Raw genomic sequence first — 23,343 nt, forward strand, 5'->3', positions numbered from 1 at the left:
ACCGACTGTTGCTCGCGCCATATTCCTCCGCAGGAAACTACCTTGCCTGCGGAAAGAGAAATGTATCCTGCATTTTTTGAATGTTGCGCCGCGCGCATGGAATAAAGTATACCCCTCCCCTCCCCCTCCGTCCCGCGCTTTAACACTCTGTTCGAACCCGATAGCGTTATGCCGAAAGGAAATCGACCGTGCACGGGCCACTGGATTTTTGAGCAGCGCGCGATAAACTGATAAGAAACTCGCGGAATATTCGCACCCGATCCTCTAGACTCTCGGAAACGGTGCACGCGAAAATGGCGGAATGATCCTGGAACGGGGATTCGAATATAACGGGATTAGTGACGACATGATCCTTTCGAATTAGTGTCGCGGCTCCTAATGGCAAAGTACGATTGTGTTGGAAGTACGCGCGAATATTATCATCTCGTAAATAACGATGACACGACAATACACGTGGACCCGTTTTGAAGCTAGAAGCATCCAGTCGCATAATCCATAATTCAAAGATTTTTTCACAATTTTTACTTACAAATACTGCAGATTCGAACGTCTCGAAGCATTTTTCAAAGAATTTTCTCGTAAATGAAACTGCAACCATGCGATTAAATGGAACCGCTTTGTGCGATTATAGCATTCCTCCTAAAGATGACTATAGTAAACCATTTAAAAGAGTTCAATCTGACTTCTATTTTTCTGAAAACGAAATTCTTAATCAGCCTATTTTTCAGTCCAGTTAGCAAAATCATTTAAAACCTTTTGCGCGAAATAAAAAAGAATTGTTAGCTTTCGTCGAAGCAATTTTTCTGGTTTTCATTGTTTTTTTTTCTTTTTTATATCGTATCAGTATCGTGATGTTTGTCGCGTATCCTACCGTTAATTGAAACAAATATGCAGTTCAAATGTGGAATGTTTGCCAACGAGATGGGTGAATTTTTTCAGACAAATGCAACAAATATTAACGACAACTGATGTTTTTATTTTATCGTTATCACGGAGACTCTTGAGTCAATAAAGGAAATTTCCCTCTCATTTTACTCTTCACACAATTGAACAAATTATAATTTGCCTAAAAGTTTGCAGCCCAATAGCCGTAAACAGTGGTGTTATAGAAATGATCGAAGTCGGTCCATTGTGTTCGCGTGTGACAATAAAAGTATTGTTTGCCAAGTCGAGTGATCCCGGTTTCATTTGCTCGCAATTTTGCAAAATCAATCATTAAAATGTATGGTATTTGCTAGCCGAGCGTTTAAATTTCATTGTATGCGAATACATTTGCTTATCAAATTAGTGTGTGCATACATTGACTGAGCGCACACATTTGCCGAATTAACGCTTTCGCTAAACATGTATTTTGAATATCTGTCTATGAAAATTTAACAGTTACAATCGCCCGCGGCAAAAGTGTTATTCCGAGGATTACACAATTATGGCGGTCGATAGATTCTCGTTCGAAACGTTGAAGAAACCCTCCTATTTATGCTTAAAATAGTGTCGGACTTTGAATTTTGTAATTATCGAAATTGCCAAAACGCATAAAAGGTTACACGAAATCGGAATCAACGCGATCCTCTAATTTTTAATTCCTAATCTCTAATTGCCGATCTGAAAATTTCTGCCGCAAAGTGTAACATTGGGAACGCAGCGTTGATTGAAATCAGAAAGGGATTCGAGGAAGTTCGGAGTTCGCCAGTGTTCATTAAAGCGAATAAAAAACCGCGGGGAGCAACGACCAGAAAAAGTTCGTGAAACCGTTCGACATAACCTGAGAACATTTCGAAGTGTACCTACTTTCCTGTTATGGATTTACCAAGTTCGCGTTCAAATGGAAGACAGATACTTAGGAACTCTCTTCCTGCAAAAAAAGTCGAAATAAAAATGTGACTTGAAATGAACATCCATCTTTCGTGCGTTTTATCTTCCGCGGGATTACTTTACGGACCTGTCCAGATCTGAAATACTTTTTAATACACGTTTGCCTATTATTTATTCCATTCGTTCTCCTGCGAAGACTTCTCCGATAAAAGGACAGAAACGGAATAAAATCCTTCACGTTAAATTGAAATCCATTGAGCATGCGGACATGTATTCTTATATTCGTCTGTTTCATACGTACGTCTGCCATCGATTTTTCATTTACAATCATTTTCGTGAAAATATCAGGAATTTCAAGCGAAAAATAAATGTCAAGTGCAAAAATAATTGCGGGCTTTTGTTCCTCGATGTTAAAGCTATACAAAAGCCGCGGAGAACATTTTCGCGAAGGAAAAAAATTTTAATAGATTTCGCACGAATCTGCTTTCAGTTATTATTGTGGTTTGTTAATATTTATGACGACCGGTGACTCGGGATTTTTGCAACGACGGAACCGCTTCGAAAAAGCGAGGACGCATCATTTTCAGCGGGCGATGAGAATTCGAATTCAGTTGTAAATTTAATCAGCCGAATCGTTTTGTTCGCGCGCGGCCGTTTTCTTTGATGTGCTCCTCTTTCTCCTCTGTACGGTCTGTTCTTTTTTTTTTTTGTTTTTTTCTTTCGGTTTACTCATTGTCAGTCTGGGTACTCAGCCACGTGTGAATAAACCTGCGAATAAACCAACGATCCCATTTAGGAGCCGGACGCAAATACAAATACATGGTAAAGCTCCGGCAACGCAGCTGAATGTTGCCGCCGACTCTTTGTAAATCAAAGACCTTTCACGTTCTAACATTATTTACAGGTTGATACCAAACACAGGCAACGATATGCCGAATTCAACGAATCCGAATTCAAAGGCCTGACGTTTCGTCTACGCGATAATTGTTCAACTGAAATGGGCGGGCACTCAGAGAGGGCTGTTCTGGTTTTTCATTAAAAAAGAAATCGATTCTTTGCTTTCTCTCTTTAACCATAAGTGTGTAGAACATGCGTGCAAAAGGATCTGTGTGAATTCGCAAGATTGAAATATTGGTGGTGGAATCTTTAAACACGTCTTTCTTGAAACCATTCTTTTCTAATTGTGAGTTAAATTAGTTACAAAAAATAAATTATAGCGTAAGACATAACTTTGAAAATAATTCGTGAAAATTGTTCAATTTTGCAGCGTTCACTGCCCCCTTAACGTGGAATACGAAATATTGGATGCAGAATTTCGGCCTTTAATGCGAAATTCGAAATATTGACGAAACAATGAATATTGATTAATGGTAAATTGGAGGAATTCCTATTTCTTCCAATTTCACGTTTATTTGTTTTTTTTTTTTTTTTTAATAAGGCGGCCCTATTGGTAAATGCGACATATTGAAGAAAAATATGCATTGATTCGTGGTATTAGTTTTCTTTCAATATATAAACATTTGTAAAGCTCAACAATTTGTTCTGCAAAGAGAGCATGGATCAGGAACAAATTTAACGTTACTGATCTTTCTAAAGAAATTGTTATTTCTTCGAATTCCGCATTGATTTTCGTAAAATAAGCCGGCCCTAATGGTAAATTCGATATATCGGAAAAACAATGAATATTGATTCGCCATATCATTTTTCTTTCGAAATGAAACGAAGAAATCATTATTTTTTTCAATTTTACTTCTTTTATTTTCCCGAAACAAGAGCGCCCTTAATGCTAAATTCGATATATTGGGAAAGAATGAATATTGATTCTTAATATCGCTTTTGTTTTTGCACGAAATGAGGAAATTACTGTTTCTTCCAACTTTATTTATATCCGTCGTTACCAATAGACCGCGGACATTTGTGCAAATTTACATCTCACGACCCTTGCGTGTTAATACCTTCCGAAATTTAAAATTCTATTCAAATTTTAATCCAGCCGTTTTAGACAAACGCACAAAATTTTTATCTGGTTGAAGAAATTAATTTATTGTAGCTATTTTATTTCGTACAGTAAAATGCAAAATCTGGAATATGTGTAACAAGCAGTGACTCGACACCTTAAACTGTTATAGTTTCCTAAAAAGGGATCGTACAGCACTAAACTTGGACTCATTTTAAAGCTTGAAACCTCCGCTTTCATATCGCATCGTTTATTCTTTTTTAATTACTACACGTTGTTCCTTAGAAAATGTTTTTACCCGATAAAACGGGTGGGATGAAACAAGAGTATTTTCTCGAAAATACTGCAAATTGAAATATCTCCAAAAAACAATGGAAAATTTGTTCGATGACTGAAACTACTCTTGAAGATCGAATCTTCCCTCTTCCAATGGCTGCTCAAAAATTGACGTGGAATTTTTTTATGTCGGCGATTTTGTTAAAAATCGGAAACGCCCGGGAGCGCCGTATGAAAAACGATATCTCTTGAGCGACAGTCAATTTAATGCAAACGCGCTATCAATGTTGACAATCCCGCAGGAGCTGTTTAAACTAGGCGGTCGCTTTAAATATCTCAAAGTCGAGGCAGACTCGAAAACACGCGGCAGAGATGGCGCATCCGGTAATTGATGGCCCGCGGGGTTTTGCAGGTAATTAATTAAAGAGGAAATACGATTTGTATTGAATGGTTTGGTCAGTGGTTTGGAGGTTATCTCCCGTGAAAGTGATTACAGGTAGAGTCGACAGAGACTTCAATAACATAAATTGCTTTGTGCACAGATTAAGCGCGTAGGTAGAATGTCAGAGAGCCCAACGAATCGAAAATTAAACCGGGACTGACCGCTGTAACCGCCTTTTAGTTTTCCACCGCAAGATTTACGTTCGCTCTGTGTGTCCCTCTGCTCTACCGGTGTGGTTGCCACTGTAGTCTCTATCAGCGCTGGAAATGCAAGTTGAAAGCGTCCAATGGACATTCCAACTTTCTTGTTGTGCCCCGTCGTCCCTGTGTGTTGCTCTAGCATTATTGCTTCGGAACACAACGAGCCCGGCCACTTTGCTCTCTTCATTTCACTGTGTCCTTGATACAGATCGAAATGACATTTATCATTCTGTTAGTCTTCTTTTTCCTGTCGATCCTCCATTACCACCATCCCTGTAACTTTTCAACCCTTTGCACTCGGCGCCATTTTCATTCTAAAACTAAATTTTCCTTTCGTCTTAGAATATTTTCATTTCATTCGCACGAAACTGACCCGACTTCCACATATAATATTTAAATGTTCAGTAATCTATTAAATAAAAATTTTGTAATATTTTTTGCAATTTCTTTGAAATAATGCCACAACAATTCCTAGTGGTGCTTCAGAGTCACCACTCGAGTGCAAAGGGGTTAATGCTTTCAACCTTCCATTACACAGGTCAAAGTAATTTTTCGTACACATTTCTTGCAACGACTCGAGGGTTTTCGAGAGATTTTAATTAATTAGTAGACGCTCGTTCGAAATTACATAAACGCATAAAACCGGCAGTTAAAATCGTGAATCGTTGGCAACTCGTTTTCACGCGAGCTATATGTTATTTTATTGGAACAGCTGGCAAGATGGCGGCACCTTGCGCCATCTGTTGAATGGGTCTTTTTCCAAGTCAAGAATAACATGTACAGAGCGCCGTGAGTTTCAACGCTGAGGAAAACCATGAAATGCTTTTAATTTATGAGGAGTGCCAGGCGTTCGAATGCCGGCGAAACTGTACGTGCAAAGATTTGCAAATAAAAATCATTCCTCCGGCTGCACCCTTGATCGATCGACTGCTTCGAGAGACCGCCAGTTCCAATCGGGTGGAGTGAATGCGTCGAGAAATTAATCAACCGAACGAAACGGTTCATTTTTTACACACAGTGGGTCATGGTCCGCAAATTACAGTCTGTTAAATAATTCGAGGATATTTCATTCGGGATTACTGGGGCACTAATGGATTTTTCTAGATTTTCTTTCAGAATTAAATGGTTCTACAGTGGGATTAACAATGATTGCAAATCCGTCTATCGAAAGATACAAACGTGAGACATTGAGGGGACGCGAGAATTATCGAATTTACAAAGTATTTCGTGACTGAACAAATGTTTGCACGATCTCTTCGTCCAGAAAAAATACAAGCGAATCGCTTTTACCGTCGCCGAAGCAATATGGCAACTAGCTACTGACACTGCACGCAATCATCGAGTATTTGCAAACACTTGTCGTCCTCAAACACATTTTCACATGGTTTGCACATTTGCACGTTGCTTCCTTTAACCACTTGCAGACGCACTGTTTTTAAGGGATGAAACATCCCTTCTCATTTTTGGAAATACAGAAAAACGATATTTACTGTTTTAAAGAAGCTTGTGATAGAACCTTTGTGAATCAACAGTGTACAGAAATTTTTAAAAAATTGGCAAATACAAAAATTAACAGTAATACTTGTATCATAAATTTGTCTTTCAATTAACCTGCAAGAATACATGTGTCTAAAGAGCCAACAGCGATACATACATTAGTAATATTTAATATGCGGTTAATATACTTTATGATGTAATACTGTATAGAATCTTTAAGGAATATTTAGTGAAATATCCTCGAATCGGTTCAAACGTTTGGGACGATCGTCATTTTTACGTTAGGCTAGTTATTTAGGTTTAATGGCTTTATGGGTCACTTCTCTGTAGCCTTGTGTATCAGTCTACCGAATTTCATCGAGCTGTGAATGCCCCAATGTTTGCTATGAGCAATTTAGTGGAAGAATGATTGTGCTGCTCTTCCAAGGGGTAGATGGAGCATGAAAGGTTGAGAACACTGAATTCAATTATTCATAGAAAATGATCATAACATCCTACACTATTCCTTCATACGAAATATATGAAAATACAGAATAGATCATTAATGGTCTCTATTGCATTTTTCTATGTACTTTCACATTTTTGCGGGCAAGAAAATTATTATTTTTCTCGTTACTGATTTCTTTGTGGAACTTTCATCAACATACTAGTGACAGTTTTCTGGTTGAAACGACACCAAACACGACACAATTTGGATCATGTTTCCTCTTTTAATCCACGGAGCAATAGGACCTCGATTATCCGAACTATTCAGTAAAACATTCGAATAATTTGTACACTAATCTAATCTTCTTCACTGATTCATAGATCGTACGTGAAATAGATATCTACTTGGATAACAGAGAATTCAGATACTCTCAGTTCGGATAATCGAGGTTCCACCAAATCGTCTATTAAACAAGCAAATAAGGTTCGAACTACGTCATGTTGGGTATCATTTTAACCAGGAAAATGTCACGCCCATGATGGCGAACGTTTCATGCAAAAATAATCGAAAACAAAAAAGTTAAAATATCGAAACTAGAATTATTTTTGGCGTTTCCAAACGGTGCATCCAGCGGTACGGAGGATAAATTTTTCGCAAACGAGTAGGTCTCTTTCGCATCCAATTATTATCTGAATTTTCTCGATTAATATTACTCAAATATCGAGTAATGATCAAAAGCAGGTGTAACTTAATTATCAACCGCCCATTGCGCATTTCGAGTCGGCGATGCGCAAGCACGCAATCCGCGTTTTTCGGAGGATCCGTATAGCCATAACCGTCGCAGTAGGATATAATCAGAGTGTCCTCTGGTCGAAGCAAGAAACCGGTGTCGGACGTTGCGTCTGCAACATAATTCCCCCGCAACTATGTGCTGGTACGGTGGCAGCATCGAATACCCACTCGGATTAAATGGATTAACAAAAACCGGGGATTATTCGCAGTATCGATGGTGCGCGGAAGCCGACCCTCGCTGATCAGTTAATATTAATTTCGGACAGGCTATAACGAGCTTTTTGCCGGAGCGAAATCAACACCGGGAGTGCCCGGCTTCGCGAGTAATTATTATTCCGCCGAAACGGAAGTAGCGAAACCTGTGCCGGATTTATGACCGGGCACGGATAAATATGTTCTCAGTGAATCGCCGCGCAAAAGTTGATCCTCGGCTGCGAACTTTCCAGCGAATTTTCCAGCCGGGAACGGTGCGCAGTTCGCGCGAAAGACTATCGCGCGATCGAGCGATACTACTCGCGCGTGTATCTACACGCGGTTGCAACGTTTACGTAATTAAATGAGGCTCCGCGATATCAATAACACCACCCCGTAACGATACCTTCAAACATTTAATGACGTAATAAATTTATGTGCTTAACCTTTAATTGCTAACGTTATCAAACTTCTTGTTAATTTATTCGGCTTACGCGCCGGATAATGAACGGTTTATATAACCGGCAAACATTATGTAGATGTTGGTAGTTTAACCTCACTAATTCTCAAAACGCGTATGCTCGTCCGGAAGAAAGTTCGATCGTTTTCTGGGTCTAAAAAGTTTTGAAAAAATTTTTTTCTCGACGCATTATCACAAAACAGTTTTCATTCGATAATTTAATTTAATTGTAAATATATAAGAAAGTGTTAAGTATACCATCCAAGTGTAAGTATTGTAATTTGAGTTCGAATTGAATTGCATCGTCCCGTGAATTTTAACATGAAATTTATACAAAAACGCTATGATGCCTTAAGAATTCCTGGGCAATAAAGTTTTATCGAGGGTGAACGATATGGCTACATTGATCTTGTTCAACATTCTAAATTATAATAGCACGTAAAACCAGCTTATCTTTCTGCTGGCTGTGTTTTTCATCTTGGAATTATTAACCCTCATGCTCTGCCTGCGTAATGGACATTTTAATGTCCTCCAACTTACGTTAAATTAACCCTTTATGCCCCGAGGGCACTTCGAGGAACCATAAATGTACTTAAGTTTTTCTTTTCAGACTTAAGTGAATTTAGCTTACAGTGCTAAGCGTTTAGCTAACAGAAAATAAAAATGATCCAGTATTAAACACAAACGATTAACAATAAATTATGAAAACTTATTGCATTCAAAGTGCGTTGAGAAGTGTGCATATTTAAAATTTGTACATTCTCAATGGTTAAATATAGAGGTTAATTATTCTTCTTTTAAAATATTTTTCTCGCGTACTAACAACTCTAAAGAATACGAAGTACAGTAACATTAACCGTTTTTTTACTGAACAATTTTCTTGTTGCAGTGAAGAGCATAGAGGGATCAGTCTTCAACATCACCAAGGTCAACCGATCGCAGATGGGTGCATATTTCTGCATTGCATCGAATGGCGTGCCACCCACTGTCAGTAAAAGAATAATGCTCATAGTACAATGTAAGTGTCCTCAAACGATCATTGGATTTCGTTTAACACAGGTGATTTTTCGTGTCACAGGTGACACGCAACGAGTCATTGTCAATAATGTGAAATTATGTCATTTAGTGAGATGCAATCGCTGTGTAAAAGTTGCTGAACCAAAACGGGAATTATTTATTGTTACAGTTGCTCCGGAGATTTCGAAACATAATTATACAGTAGGAGCACAGGAGGGCCAGAGGATAACTTTGCAGTGCGATTTAGAGGCATTCCCGATGCTGATGAACTATTGGACGAAATCACCAGACGATGATGTCATCAAAAATGGTATGTGAAATCATGCTCTGTTATCATTCCCATCAATCTGTGTAGATTGTGTAGATCTGTGTACATCCAACCCAATGATCGTTAATTTCTGCAATTAATTTATTCCGAGCAGATACAGTCTCCACTCGATATATGCCCCACGTATCTAGCCTATAATTGTCCCAGAACTAATGAGGGGCCTCTCGAACTTCGCTGTCTTTTTCTACGTTCGGCAGTGGATCAAAGAATAGTATCTTCTAGCCGATCATTGTCCCTGGTCAGACCCATGTTTTGGACAATTATCGAGTAGACACTGTACTTCTGTGCTGCAAACCTTTTTCCTTCAGATTCAACATAATATATATAACACAGTCAAAATGTAAGATTGCCGAAAAGTTTGTCCAAAAATTTATCACACAAACTTCTCCTGCATTTTAATAACAGTGCTTTAGAATTTTCTCGAATGCATTTTTAAAATCCAGCTTAAACGAGCAACGCAGATTTAAATTAACTCTCCACGATATGGGAAAAAAATGCTCCTTAGTATGCACAGCTGCTGCTAACATAATTGCATTAAGAATATGTTTAACTTCGCGTTGCATATGTTTATAATTAATTTCGTTTAATTAAAATGTTCGACTGTCATTTCCTTTTTTAATATCAAGATAACGAAACGAAGTCGATTTAATTGACCTGCGAATGTATCGCTGTCGTTGAAAAACATTGCAACGTATACAATTCCGCATATGAATATAATTGTATCTCTTCTATCAGCGAATTGTTTGTCGATAGAACATTTCTATGTAATTAGATCGCTAATGAAATTCATGATTGAACAGCAAATGTTTTGTTGCGCTGCGTGAAATTGGTGAATACACCGAAAAGAAAATTGTTCGTAAGACAATTACAAATTAAAGTGAAATAACGCGGTTTCCCTTATCAACTGAGAAATGAACGATAACACGTTCGTTGAATGCAACGCTGGATGAGGTTTCGAAAATGCATTAACCCTGCAATGTATTCCATTAAGGCGATATCGCGAATACTGAATGCATCAGGATAATTAATTCAAGGATAGGAAGAAATCATACAGCATGATCTCGCGGCGGATGATTAACGATTTTTGCGTATGCATATTATATATGTATTCTTTATACAAAATGCACTCGCGTCACGTGAAACGCAATGATTCATCAAACGACCCGGGAGAGAGATAAAATACTTCGCTTCGAAATTTATAATGCGCAGCTACGATTGAAAAGAAATTATTAATGTTGACCAATATTGAAATTGATTGTTCGTAGAACTGCAACGAAATACTTTCTGGTAACTCATTATCGAAAACTGTTCATTCATTTCTTCATTCTTGACATACAATTTTTCCAAACAAAACGGTACAAAATATACGATGTTATGTTATAAGAATTGCCTCGATAATTTGGTGTAATAACTTCAATCATATTTCATAAGAATGTATTATGTAGAAACATAATGAATTGTTTTCATAAAACTAATCACGTTCATATATTTCTAGATTGACGCATTCAATTTAATTCGCGAACGTTCGTCTATGAACGACACTAAAAAAAAAAAAAAGAAAATGTTAAACTTTGCTTGTTTAGCTACCGTGTTTCGCGTCGCTCCTGCTCTTCTTTCTCGTGGGCACGCATTCCTTCATTAATTTCGTTTCACGGAAGTAATTTTAAGCTGCTGTGTCTAGCGTGCGGGGCTTGCAACTTTCAAAGCTGTGTGTGTGTGTGTGTGTCATAAATAGCCCGCGGATTTTCATGCAAAATAGAATTGTCTTGACGCAATTTGCAAAGACTGGTTACACGGAAGGGCTCGTTCCCTTTGTCGGCGATTTTCTGCCGTTCAAGTGAAAGTGCATTCGACATTACTTAACCGCGGATTTTATGCATTTACGACGAAATTGTGCGGCTGCTATTCGAAACGGTAAAAATATTAAAAGATATTAGAAAAACTTACCAAACTGATTAAACCGAGGAAAGAAATTTTTATTTGGCTGCTTCCAATTAATACAGAAATGTTTCATTTTGCATGAAGATCCGCAGTCTAATTGTGCTCTGCATGCGATTCGCGCAATTTCTAAAAATATATAAAAGTCCGCGGTGTCTAATTACAAGGCATTATTCGACGACGTCCGTGCACCGTTTAGAACTAAATGGCGACGTGGTTGCGTTAGTGATATCGTACTGAAAAATTTCATTAAAAGTCGAAATCGAAGAAGACGCGGATGTTACTTGGGCGAACAGAAAATTGGTAAGCAATGCCGCCAAACTTTTCCGCCGCAGCTTCCGAAGTTTCAGAAATTCCTGTCGGATGCTGGCGAAATAGTCAGCATTCAAAATGAAACCGGATTGCTTGCGGAAGAATAACCGAATTACCTAGAAATCCCTAAGGCTAGTAAAGAACTCTATGCAAATTCATTTCATCCTAAAAACAGAAACAATTCAAAAGAATCTGCTTACTTCAGTCGTTAGCAATCGGTGAATTAAAGGAGAAATTAATATATTCTTAATTTTGCTGTTCACTTCAACTCTTTAAAAATAAGGTTACAATCAATGAATTACGAGGGTCAATTTCTGCAGAATAATTTAAATTTCCTGTCTCACAAGGTTTCGTTATTTAGCAATTCTGAGTATTTTCTTTTCCGATTTATGCATGCCTCTTGCGAACAGCTCACCCCATAAAACTTATCTCTTGATTTTATTCATCGTCCACCGAGAAGGAAGGATGAAAAAAGCAGTGACTTCGTCGATCATGCTTGATTTCGCCCTCTCATGCTATACTCAGCATCTAGATAGAAATTTTACAGTTCTGCAGGTGATTTATAACGGTTCAGTGACATCAGTTAAACTTGCGTGCATTCGCCGCAGCTTTTGCAAAATTCTAGGCAATACATTTTATAAGATACCGTTTGCAGACAGACATAAATCTTAGGACGTTCCGGGGTGACGAAAAATTGTTGAAAAATTACCCGAGTTGTATTGTAGTAGAACTGCAGGAAAATGTAAGAATTGTAAATGTAGGAGAATCACAAAATTGTGAAAAAAGCTGGAATTTTGTGTCGAGTTAAAATCGATAAATCGTCAGAAATTGTTGTATCGCAGTTCCACGTAAACGAACGTCGTTTTTCGGAAAATGCAGATATATCCGGCGCAAATTGCATTGTGCGAAGTGTGCGCGCCGAGACGGAGTGTGAATTGGATAAAATCAAGTAAAACTCCGTGCGATTCGCTTGACAAGACACGCACACACACGTATACGAAGCGTACTTTCGCAACTGCGCGTTTGTAATGGACGTGTTCCTGGACTGCTAATTCAGTGAAGAGCGATTGAACCGTACCGGGTAGTGTAGTTAAAGCTGTTTTATTAACGAGCGTACGCACTGTACACGGCACATATGTACATACTGTACATTACCGGAATGGTCTAACAACGTCGCATTCGTATATCTACGCGAAAATGCATGGACCCATAATTACTTCGAATGAGACTTTGGTGCTACACTTTTCAAGGATTATTTACGGAACAATTCAGCGTCCCCGTGCGTGCAAGTAACAATGGACATCAATTTACGTAACACGGTTAAGCAGGGCTTCGGTGATCAACGCGGCAAAAATAATGATCCCGAAATTGTTCCGAATATATTCTACGGCTCTTTTCCGTCGACCAGAGTCGAAAGGTTACGGGCATTTATTCGCTTTTTCCTTGACCGAGACAACTATAGTTTCCCAACTTTTATCGGTCGCTGCGCGGTGAGAAAAATTGGCCAAAATTAATTTTCTCCGCATAAAGCATTAAGCAATGTGCAGAAGATACATTTATTTCTTAATAATTTCAGTGTGTTGAAAATAGTGAAAACAGTGTTTCCTAGTTCATTATTTCTTTTGACTATTTTGCATTTGATTTATTTACTTTTTTGTAAGAACGTGCACGAAATCCGCAGTCTAATTATCAGTACGACTTTGTCTACTCTTGATTCGGTGATTTCTGTGGTACAGAGAAAATGACCGGTGCCACGTTGAATTTCTGGCGAAGTATAGTTTCGCATAACAGTGATTTGAAGATTTCTTGTACACGCCTCGCATTTCACGGTAAGCAAGCCACACTTTCCCGTAATATCGCTGTAACAACTTGTTAACCGGTTGAACGTCACGTCGGTCACCGATGCCTGATAGTAACTTCGTATTCAGGTCGCATCGGTCACCGTTGACCCACGCTGGCAAACATACTAAATTGCGATTTATTGCCCGTCGCGCAAACAAGCAGAAAAGTCGCTTTGTTTAACCCTTAATTGTCGTGCTGGACGCTGACCCAATCGTTTCACCGTGCAGACTGGAATTATCATATTTCCTTTCCAATTAAGCGAACCGATTTGTTAAACAAATTTACGACGCTCGCTATGCCAAGTCCCAATCTTTATTGCATCCTCCTTTCAGTCAAAGACTGTTTCACTCGAAAGTGGTCCCAGGAACTAATAAATAGGAATTTTAATGCTTCACTATGTCAAGAAACATTGACACTAAACATATTTATTTTTCATCAAAAAATTAGTTTCATTGGTTCAAAGATTTGATAGTTTCGTAAATTAAACGTCAGGTAGTGCTACTTAAAATTGTATTTGGGACAAATATAATCAAACTGTGAACAATTTGAATATTTTCGCGAAGTCTTCCAGAATTCCATAACAACAATGGAAATCTCATTTTGCAAAGAAAATCCAACGGCGCGTTGGAAGGAGATGATAAACTTTCGTTAAACAATTCGACGGTCGAAATTCGTGTAAAACTTGAAGTAAAAATTTCAGACAGAAAAATCCCGTCTGAGGTATGAAGTCATATTTCCCGAAAGTTTGCGATTTCATTTCGGTTTTACCGCGATATGCAATTCCAGCCGCAATCGTGATGCTTCTTCCGACCATTTGTCGACAGCTTAATATCTGTTATTCCTTTCGCAAATCGTGCAAGTATTACGGAAATCCACGTGATCCATCTAGATTAAACCTGTCTCCATCCGTAAAAATAACTTTTCACATTCGGAACGTGTAGAATTGCGGCTAATGATAACGATAATTGCTGCAATTATTTCGATTTATTATTTCCCAGTTGCAATGGAACCTCGTTTATACGCCGCAATTACTGCTGAACCTCATATACATACACCGGCCTAAAACAATACAATTCTTTTTAAATTATATCAAAGCAGCTGACTGCTTTTCAGCAACTAGAAGAATTGGTTTTTGCAAAAAATTGCAATTGGTGAGAATCACAGGAGAAAATAAAAATGGCACTTTTCGCAACTTTTGCGCCTGTAATGAAACTTTAAAATATGCGTTTTGAAAATTGCACAAGTTCGAAAAGGAGAACCGCTAATTACATCGAAGTAAGGTAAAGACGATTATAGTCGAAATTAAATTAGGACCGTCTATTTCCGGTAACAGAGGCAATACACAAGTAATGAACTACAGATAATGCAAACGTGTAACGTCGAACGTGTAATGTCGGGATCAGCGCGAGCACTCGAATCGAATGTATAAATTTCGTCTGGCGATCATGAAATTTACGTTCATTTACCGAGAAGCAAACTATATCCCCGCGAAAACCCGGCCACGCGGTCCGTATTGTCACTGCCATTAAAACTGTCGATGCAATCACGAATTTGAAATTCAGCATATACTATCCGGCCGCGTATACATATAAAACGACTCGTCGATAAATCGCGGCAAAACTTCTAGGTGGCACTGTTGGGAATCGATGTGTATGCATATGTATACAGATATTCCGTGTAATTCCGCGTTACGCGATCCGAAATTATCTATGCTGCGAGATCGCGCGGGAAATATTGCATTAAGCTGACATAGAAAAATACAGGCGAGCACGGCTAACGAACCAATTTTCGCGATTGAATTTCTGCTTGATGGCGGCGGCACAAATATTTAATGTTCGCCCATCGAGTCGCATCAATGCTAAAAACTTCCCGTTACTTCGAACGACTTGCGTACAAAATAATATTGATCGAAATAATTTCAGATTTCTCTAATATTTTAGAATAGTTCTGATATTATAGGCCTAGGTTCTAATATTTTTAATTCACAATTATTAAGATTCTAAAGATTCCACGAGGAATTATTCGATACTCATTTCTTTGGGTATATGTTACTTAAAATTGTTATTTTTACAAAGTTGAATAGTCACTGTTGGAATTTATTTCATAAATAGAACAAAATTAATCTGTTATTTCTTTAGAAGGAAGGATCGCTCGAATCGGCTTTTGATATACATTGTATCTGCAGTTAATAGATCCTCGGTTGTTCATATTGGACTGTTGCTCGTCTGTTTTCCTAAAAACCGTAACGACGTGTCTGACAACGCGCTTTTCGAGAATCTATTGAAACATAAATTCTATTTCGTATACAGATAAAGAGTGTGATTTTATTATATATATATATATATATCCATATCCCAATAATTCAGTTTTAGTGCTCCGTAAACGCAGTGTTGGTAAACCAAGTCGAAAGCTCGTTTGATTCAATCCGGAGAAAATAATGGGATTTTCAAATGTGGTCGAATACTTTTTGCCGGGGTTTGGTTGTACACTCGTAGGATAATGGAGATGGTACGGATGATAGCGGGAACGTACGGATAATAGAGGTCTCGGTACATTGAACATGAACAGCTCGGAACGAGTTCGGTCAAAGGTGGCAGTAAATAGTTCTTGCAGAATTCCGCGAAAATCCGCAGCACTGGTGGGACGCGAGCATCGTGTTCCAGATAAATGAAAAGTTGGTGTGTGTGTGATTTAGATTCCTGTTCTTTGTTTCCGGCCGTTTCTCGCCGGGTTGATTACGTTCCCGTTTAACCGGGCAAAGTTCCGACCTTAGATTTTTATTGGATAGCCGGCAAATATTCCGCGGACAACGCGAAAGCAAAGGTAACGCGTATTTAAGCGACCTCCGCACGAGGGTGGTGTGCCTCAAGCTACTTACCCATGCCATTACTGTCCTTTCACCCCCTCTCGCGTTTCACTCGGCGTTTCACCCCACCCTAAAGCTCGCTATGGCATCGCGCGCGCTATCCTAGCCCTCTGGTCCGCAGCCTGCGTCGCAACGACTCCGCGCACCCTCCTCGGCCGTTTCAAACCAGACGTTTTCTGGGTTCGTCGGGGGCCATCCGTACAACTTTAATGACTCCCTGATTGTCATGACTTCTGGTACACGCGCGTCGCTCTTTTCGCCCGTGACGTGTGCGGTTCGCCGAGGGAAAACGGTGTCCGCTCCGTTATTAATTCGCCGGCGGAAACCTTCAAGCCGTCGAATCCCTTCCGAACGGATGCACTTAGGCTCGTCCGACGCTGCACCGTGCAACCGTGCACTCTCCCCGTCGTTACGCTGTCCCCAAACAGCTTCTTATTCTGGCCAGGCGAAATCGAGCCACAACACACACTCCCAAAGAAAAAGATAGCACGCGCGTGCTATCTTTGATTTCTCGCGTTCTAATTATGGTACAGGAAACGTGCCAATGATACAGAAAGACTACCTTCTACTAATATGTAAACACTATCTATATTGGAATTTCGACGAGATATTCTCTTAGGAGGAATGTAAGCACACAAATAGGCAGAGACAAAATGATAGCACACTCAAGGTTTATTTTGATTTTCTTCAATATGTCGCGAGGTTTAAGGAAGTTAAAGTGGTCAGTCGGTGTTCAGTGCTCTTCTTGATATTGGTATATGTCGCATTTCGCGATGGGCCGTGGTAAAAGATTATTTGACAGTGAAATAAACGCAATTCTTATTTTAAGAAAACGGAAAGTAACGATTACGGAAATTGCGAAAGAAATTGGTCGAAGCAGAAAAGGTGTATACAACGTATTAAAAGATGTGGATAACTACGGTAAAAGGAAAAGCACTGGAAGGCCAGCAGCCCTATCGCACCGTGACACAACAGCAATACTTCGTGCTGCATCCAATTCTTGTGCTACTGCAAGAGAAATTGCTTGCAAAGCTGGTGTACAAACTAATATTCGAAATGTTCGACGTGTGCTGCAAATGAGTAATATTATGAACCGATCGAGAATAAAAGCCAAGCCACGATTAACAAAGAAGCATAAGGAAGCACGCCTTGAATTTGCGAAGAAACATATACACTGGAGGAAAACCTGGAGGAATATAATCTTTACAGATGAAAAACGGTTTTGTCTGGATGGTCCAGATAATAGTGCATACTATTATCATGGCATTCGAAAAGGACAATTAACAAGAATTAGACGACAAATGGAAGGAGGTGGAATAATGATTTGGGGCGGCATAGGTTACAAAGGAAAAACGGATATTAATTTTATACAAGGAAAAATGAATAGTACAAGTTATTTGAGATTAATAAAAAATCAAATTGATAAGTACGCACAATGCATCGCGGGTCCAAAATTTGTGTTCCAGCAAGATAATGCTGCCGTACACACGGGAAAAATTATTCATGAATATTTTTCAAAAGAGAAAATTCCTGTTTTGGGATGGCCGGCGTGCTCCCCGGACTTAAATATAATTGAGAATTGTTGGGGATTATTATCAAGAGCTGTGTACGCAGAAGATAGACATTTTGAAAATTTAAATGACTTAAAAATCAGTATTAAAGAGGAATGGAAAAATTTATCGCTCTCTTCAATTGAAGTACTGTATAAATCCTTACCAAAAAGGATGATAGAAGTAATTGAGAATCACGGAGGTGTTTCACACATTATTAAACACAGGTACAGTTATATCATTTTCATATTTGTCTATTTTAAATGTATATAATATGGAATATTTTTCAGATGTGCTATCATTTTGTCTGTATTCATTTGGGTATGTGTATTTTTACGACGAGAATTCGTTGAAGAAAAGTCGATAAAAGTTATGTTTATATATGAGTAGAATGTAGTCTGTCTGCATCATTGGCACATATCCTGTACCATAATTATAACGCGAGAAATTAAAGATAGCACACGCGTGTGCTATCTTTTTCTTTGGGAGTGTGGATGTAAAAATTAATAGAAATATATAATATTCCTCGAAACTTTTCGGGAATTGAAATGGCACAGTGATCTCTCCGTATATGGCGGCAAGGCCTGGGTGATAAACGTCGCGGAACTATCCCCACTACCGCGGGGTGCACGACGTGAGGGGCCAGCGTCTTAGGGAACTTTCCCCGCGGCTTTGGCTCAAAGTCTGCCAAGTAATTTTTATCGAGCTCGGGCGTAAACAATAGTTATAAGCTGTCTAATGGAAAGGAAAAGAAAAACAACGACGGGCGGTAGCTTTCGAATTGAACGGGAGTTTTATTTCGGAAAATCTATTCAATGACTGGCCTGGTAATGCCCGGGAACGCGCGGTTCAACGTCGTTAAACTTTTTCATCTGCTTTTGAAACTCGAAGCGCCGGTGAAAGTTTTTCTACCATTTTCAACGGTCGATAGAGGAGAACTACTACATAAATGCATTCCACACTCTCGCTGTTACTTCCCCTCCCTCCCTCCCTCCCTCCCTCCCTCCGTCACTCCTGTTCCCCTGTGTTTCTATCGCATTCACTCATACATTTCTCGGTGAAAAAGTTTCCCTTTAACCGAGAAAATACTTTTCCGAGACTCGCCTCCTCGGATCATTACACTTATAAATTTCACTCTCTCACGGGCCCCCGAGCAATCTCGAACTGTTAATTGCGAAATCTCTTTACCCCCCGGCTTCTCGCCCGGTGCTCGCGCTTCGTTCATTATTAGGCTCGCGAACGTTTACCGCGAGAATTCATATTTTTCGCCGAGCAATTTACAAAAGGGAAAATGGAACGGAAGATTCTTTCTGTCGGACGACGATGATCGCCCTTTCATTTCTGAGATGAGCGGGCAGATACAGCACTGTGCATTACTGCTCGAACGATCGTGAATATCCAGAGAACGTCGCGATGCAGAAATTGCTGTAGCACTTTGTCAAAAGTCTGAATTACTTCTTCGTATCATTTTCTTTTTCTAACTTGTTGATATAATTTTACTAACGCTTTTATCTGACCGTTCATATAATTTTCATATAATTTTTCACAATAGAATCGTTGTCGCAAGCTGAAAAATTGAACTGCACTTGTTTTTGCTGGAGGAAAATTTCATTTTTCTTTCAACAATTTTCAACTTGTTCTCAGTGTTTGGAATTTCTCCCACCGTCCAGATCGTCGCGTAAACGTTTAACAAAAGCAAAGCTCGGCGATCGAGATTGATACGCATGCGATTAAAGCCATGGTATAATTAGAAGTGTGTTAATTATTCCGATATAAAGTCATGTATGCTAACAACAACGCGAAATATTCGCGCTCGCATTTCGAATGCGGTGTAACATGTAAAGTCTCTGTTACGTGAATAATTATAAGCAGTTCTGTATTTTACGTTCCATGACTGGAAAATTTAAAGTTGCATAAATTTCGTGTCTCGTGCCAGAGACGAATTCAAATATGTCCAATGTGAAAAATCATTCGTCTGCATCGTGTTCACGATTAATAACTGCAGTATTTATGGCAAAAATCAGTCGGTGAAACATAAATTGTTAGGAAAAGGAGTACAGTGAACAAACAATATTAATTGTGACAGTATTAATAATTGGACTACGGATTTTATGCATTTACTGTGAAGATATTAAATGATTTCAAGAGTGTTGTTACATTATTTTCTACTTATCATAGTCATTTTAACTTCTATCCCGTGCAATATTTCAGCGATTTAACAAACGCAGTTTCTGAAGAGGCGATTTTCCGAAATCCGTAAAATTTTATAAGCTGCACTGAACGCGCAGCACGGTCCGAATAGGAAATTAAATTTGTGTATAGTCGATAGAGGCAGCAAATTAACGTTTCATTCGGATTGTTGCTGCTGTTTTAGAATTTAAATTGTTCCAGCAAAGCAAGGCTGATCGCAAACTAATTGTCTTGAATTAGTTCCATAATTCCATATAATATGCTGAAATCGCTCCCACTTCCTGCTGCGTATAATAACGAGTGTATAGCGTGATTCGCTTCAATAATGGCAGTCATGGCTCCTTTTCTTTCGCTTTTGCCGCGTAAACCGTGTGGTGTAAAGTTTCCTCGTCCTCGGCGACGCGCATTTCGGAACGAAAACATGAAAACGAGGTGTCTAAAGAGGAAACAACAGTAATTGAAAGCCACGCTTAATGAAAACTAAGAGTCCTTACTCTGAATTAATTAGCACATTTGCGCCGGGATTAATATCAACACTGTGAATTCAGATTAATATCCACTTGCACGGCGAAAGTTGTTCGCGAAAATGTATCTGAAAATCGCACTGATTTCATATTTCTTCGTTCGTTGCTCGTTTGTCGCTGGTTTCTAATTAAATGAAATTAAGATCTTCTGAAAACTAGTGAAAAATTCAAGAAATTTTTATTACACACTTCATACAACTGACACAGTCTATTTACTACAAAATATATTTGATATTAAATGAAGTTAAATTAAGAGTTTCACATTCTTAAAACAATTTTAAAAATGGGAAAAAATTTTTATTTGGCTTCTGTTGCTTATGACTGACACAGACAATTTTTAGTTTTCATACAGATCCTTATTTCGTATAATTATTACCGTGATGTGAAATTAACCCTTTGCACTCGAGTGGTGACTCTGAAGCACCACTAGAAATTATTGTGGCATTATTTCAAAGAAATTACAAAAAACATTACAAAATATTTGTTACATTACAAAATTTCTATGTAATAGATCACTAAACATTTAAATATTATATGTGGAAATCGGATCAGTTTCGTATGAATAAAATGAAAATATTTCAAGACGGAAGAAAAATTTAGATTCAGAATGAAAATAGCGTCGAGTGCAAAGGGTTAAAAATGATGAAAGAAGTCATTTCTGGCCATCGTTAGCGTGATAGAAATATGGAAAGTTTTGCTGGGAGAATTAATGAGCACATAATAAAATAAGAAGTATAAAGTCAACAGAATTCACCGATCGATGATTTGATCGGTGATAAACGCGCGGCGAAAGAAGAAATATAGAATCTGTAAGAATTTGCCGATCCAATGGACAGAGAATCCAATAATTCCCTTGATGGATATGAATTCATGCAGGAGACCTTAATGCCTGTTTTTATGGTTGATCGAACGCAAGGTGGATGGCACAGAGTTTGAACGAATCAAAACGGCATGATATTGACAAATGCGTTTCGAAATATTCTTACGTCTAGTTAGACTCGAACCATCGATTTCTAATCAATTCGAGCACATATCCTTCCTTTCCTATTCGATACAATGATTTCCGTAAACGTTTTTCTGCGATCAAACCGTGGAACACCGAATAAATACTTTTTCGGTATTTATTTAATTATTTCCGACAAAAGTACCACTGGTATTTCAATCATTTTAATACATAAATCTGTAAGTTGTAATCTGAAGTTACACTCTCAAGACAAAAATTAATTAAATCAGCTGCTGCAATTGTTCAACTATTTCCCATAGAAGCACGACAACTGTTGTTCCAACAATTGCAAAGCGAAAAATCTAAAACAGATGGTTTTGACTCGTTCATAAAGCCTTGATCTAAGCCCAAGCCTCGGGTCCGTGCTGTGACATAAATCGTGCAGGGCTACTACTTTCTTGTGACCGCAACACGGACCGCGTAATCAAGCCACTAAATCCAGTTCCAATTATATCGTGTTTAGTGTCATTTCAATCAGAAAAATGCCATAAATAAGTTGGCGAAGGTCCCATAAAAGAATAATGAAAAATAAAGAAGTTTTGTAATTAGTAGTGGTTCACACCGATATACTCGCGGAGTGTGTCCCCAGTGGAGGGGATAGTGCGAACTAAGATCATGTGGCTCCGTACGGCTTAGATCGAGACTTTACTGTATCAGCTAAGTGTCTTAAAACTGAACGAAGCCGGAAGAAAGTGTTGGACGCGTAATGTTTTTAGAGGATGATAAATGATTGCACGCACGAATATTAGTATTATTACGTCGGACAACCTTTTGACTTCCCCGGTCTCGCGACGCATAAAACGGTCGGTATAACCTTTCGCACCCTTTTCGCTGACTTGCTGTAGGCACCGTCGCTTTAAAGTAGTAATTATTTTAGAATAAATTATAATGCCGGCACAGCTTTGTGGAAAGAAAAAGTAACCTCGGCACCGTCGCGTAGGCTAACCTCGTTTTTCATTTTCCAGTGACGAGGTACATACAGTCGGTCTCAGACGGCACGTACAAAGTGCACATGAAACTTACTATTCTCTCGGTAGCAGAGACGGACTACGGGTTGTACAAATGCATATCAAAGAACACGCTCGGCGAAGCGAATGGCAACATCACGCTTTATAGTAAGTACCGTTTTGTTGTAATTGCTGTTAATGTCCACCCTTAAGTGGTACAGTGTCCACTCAGGTCACGAAACACCGTACTGGGACTTCTAGAGAATTCTGTATATAAATTTTCACGGATACTTTTAAGCATTTACGACTAAATAATCTGAATGTTGTAACAAAAGTTAAAGAAACTCTAAATGTTTTTGGGGGCATGAGAGACCCTAGTATAAGGGTTAAGCAATATTTCACTTCAACGTGGTACAACGCACACGTGCGATCCATTAATGGTTAATTACCATCTGTCATTTAAAATTTATGTATTAAATTAGATAAAAATATTTTGGGGTTAAGACGAAATGGAAGAGAACAAACGAATAATTGAACGACTCGAATGTAAGGCGTAAAATATTTTCAAATATTTGCCGCGCTACGTACACTCTTTAACAATTGTGCTACACAACAGCGAGGTTATATAGAATGTTTAAAAACTATACTGCGAGGGATGGTATGGGGTATGTGTGCGAGGGACAAGCAACGTGGAAACTCAAACAAGCCATATGATTGCGGACGCGTAAAGTGATCATTCGAATCGACTGCATTCTTTCGATAAAGGGAACG

The 23,343-nt window shown here is 38.7% G+C and overlaps 1 protein-coding gene across 1 annotated transcript in view; it reads left to right on the top strand.

The window, feature by feature from the left end:
• LOC143362559 (opioid-binding protein/cell adhesion molecule homolog) overlaps positions 1-23,343 on the top strand; it is an 80,228-nt gene that overhangs the window by 47,555 nt on the left and 9,330 nt on the right. Inside the window, exons 4-6 of the mRNA XM_076802833.1 lie at positions 8,945-9,073; positions 9,242-9,382; positions 22,591-22,740. Of these exons, the coding sequence (XP_076658948.1) occupies positions 8,945-9,073; positions 9,242-9,382; positions 22,591-22,740 (420 nt within the window). The remainder of the gene's footprint in view (positions 1-8,944; positions 9,074-9,241; positions 9,383-22,590; positions 22,741-23,343) is intronic.

The sequence above is a fragment of the Halictus rubicundus genome, chromosome 17, assembly GCF_050948215.1.
Source record: "Halictus rubicundus isolate RS-2024b chromosome 17, iyHalRubi1_principal, whole genome shotgun sequence".
Lineage (NCBI taxonomy): Eukaryota > Metazoa > Arthropoda > Insecta > Hymenoptera > Halictidae > Halictus > Halictus rubicundus.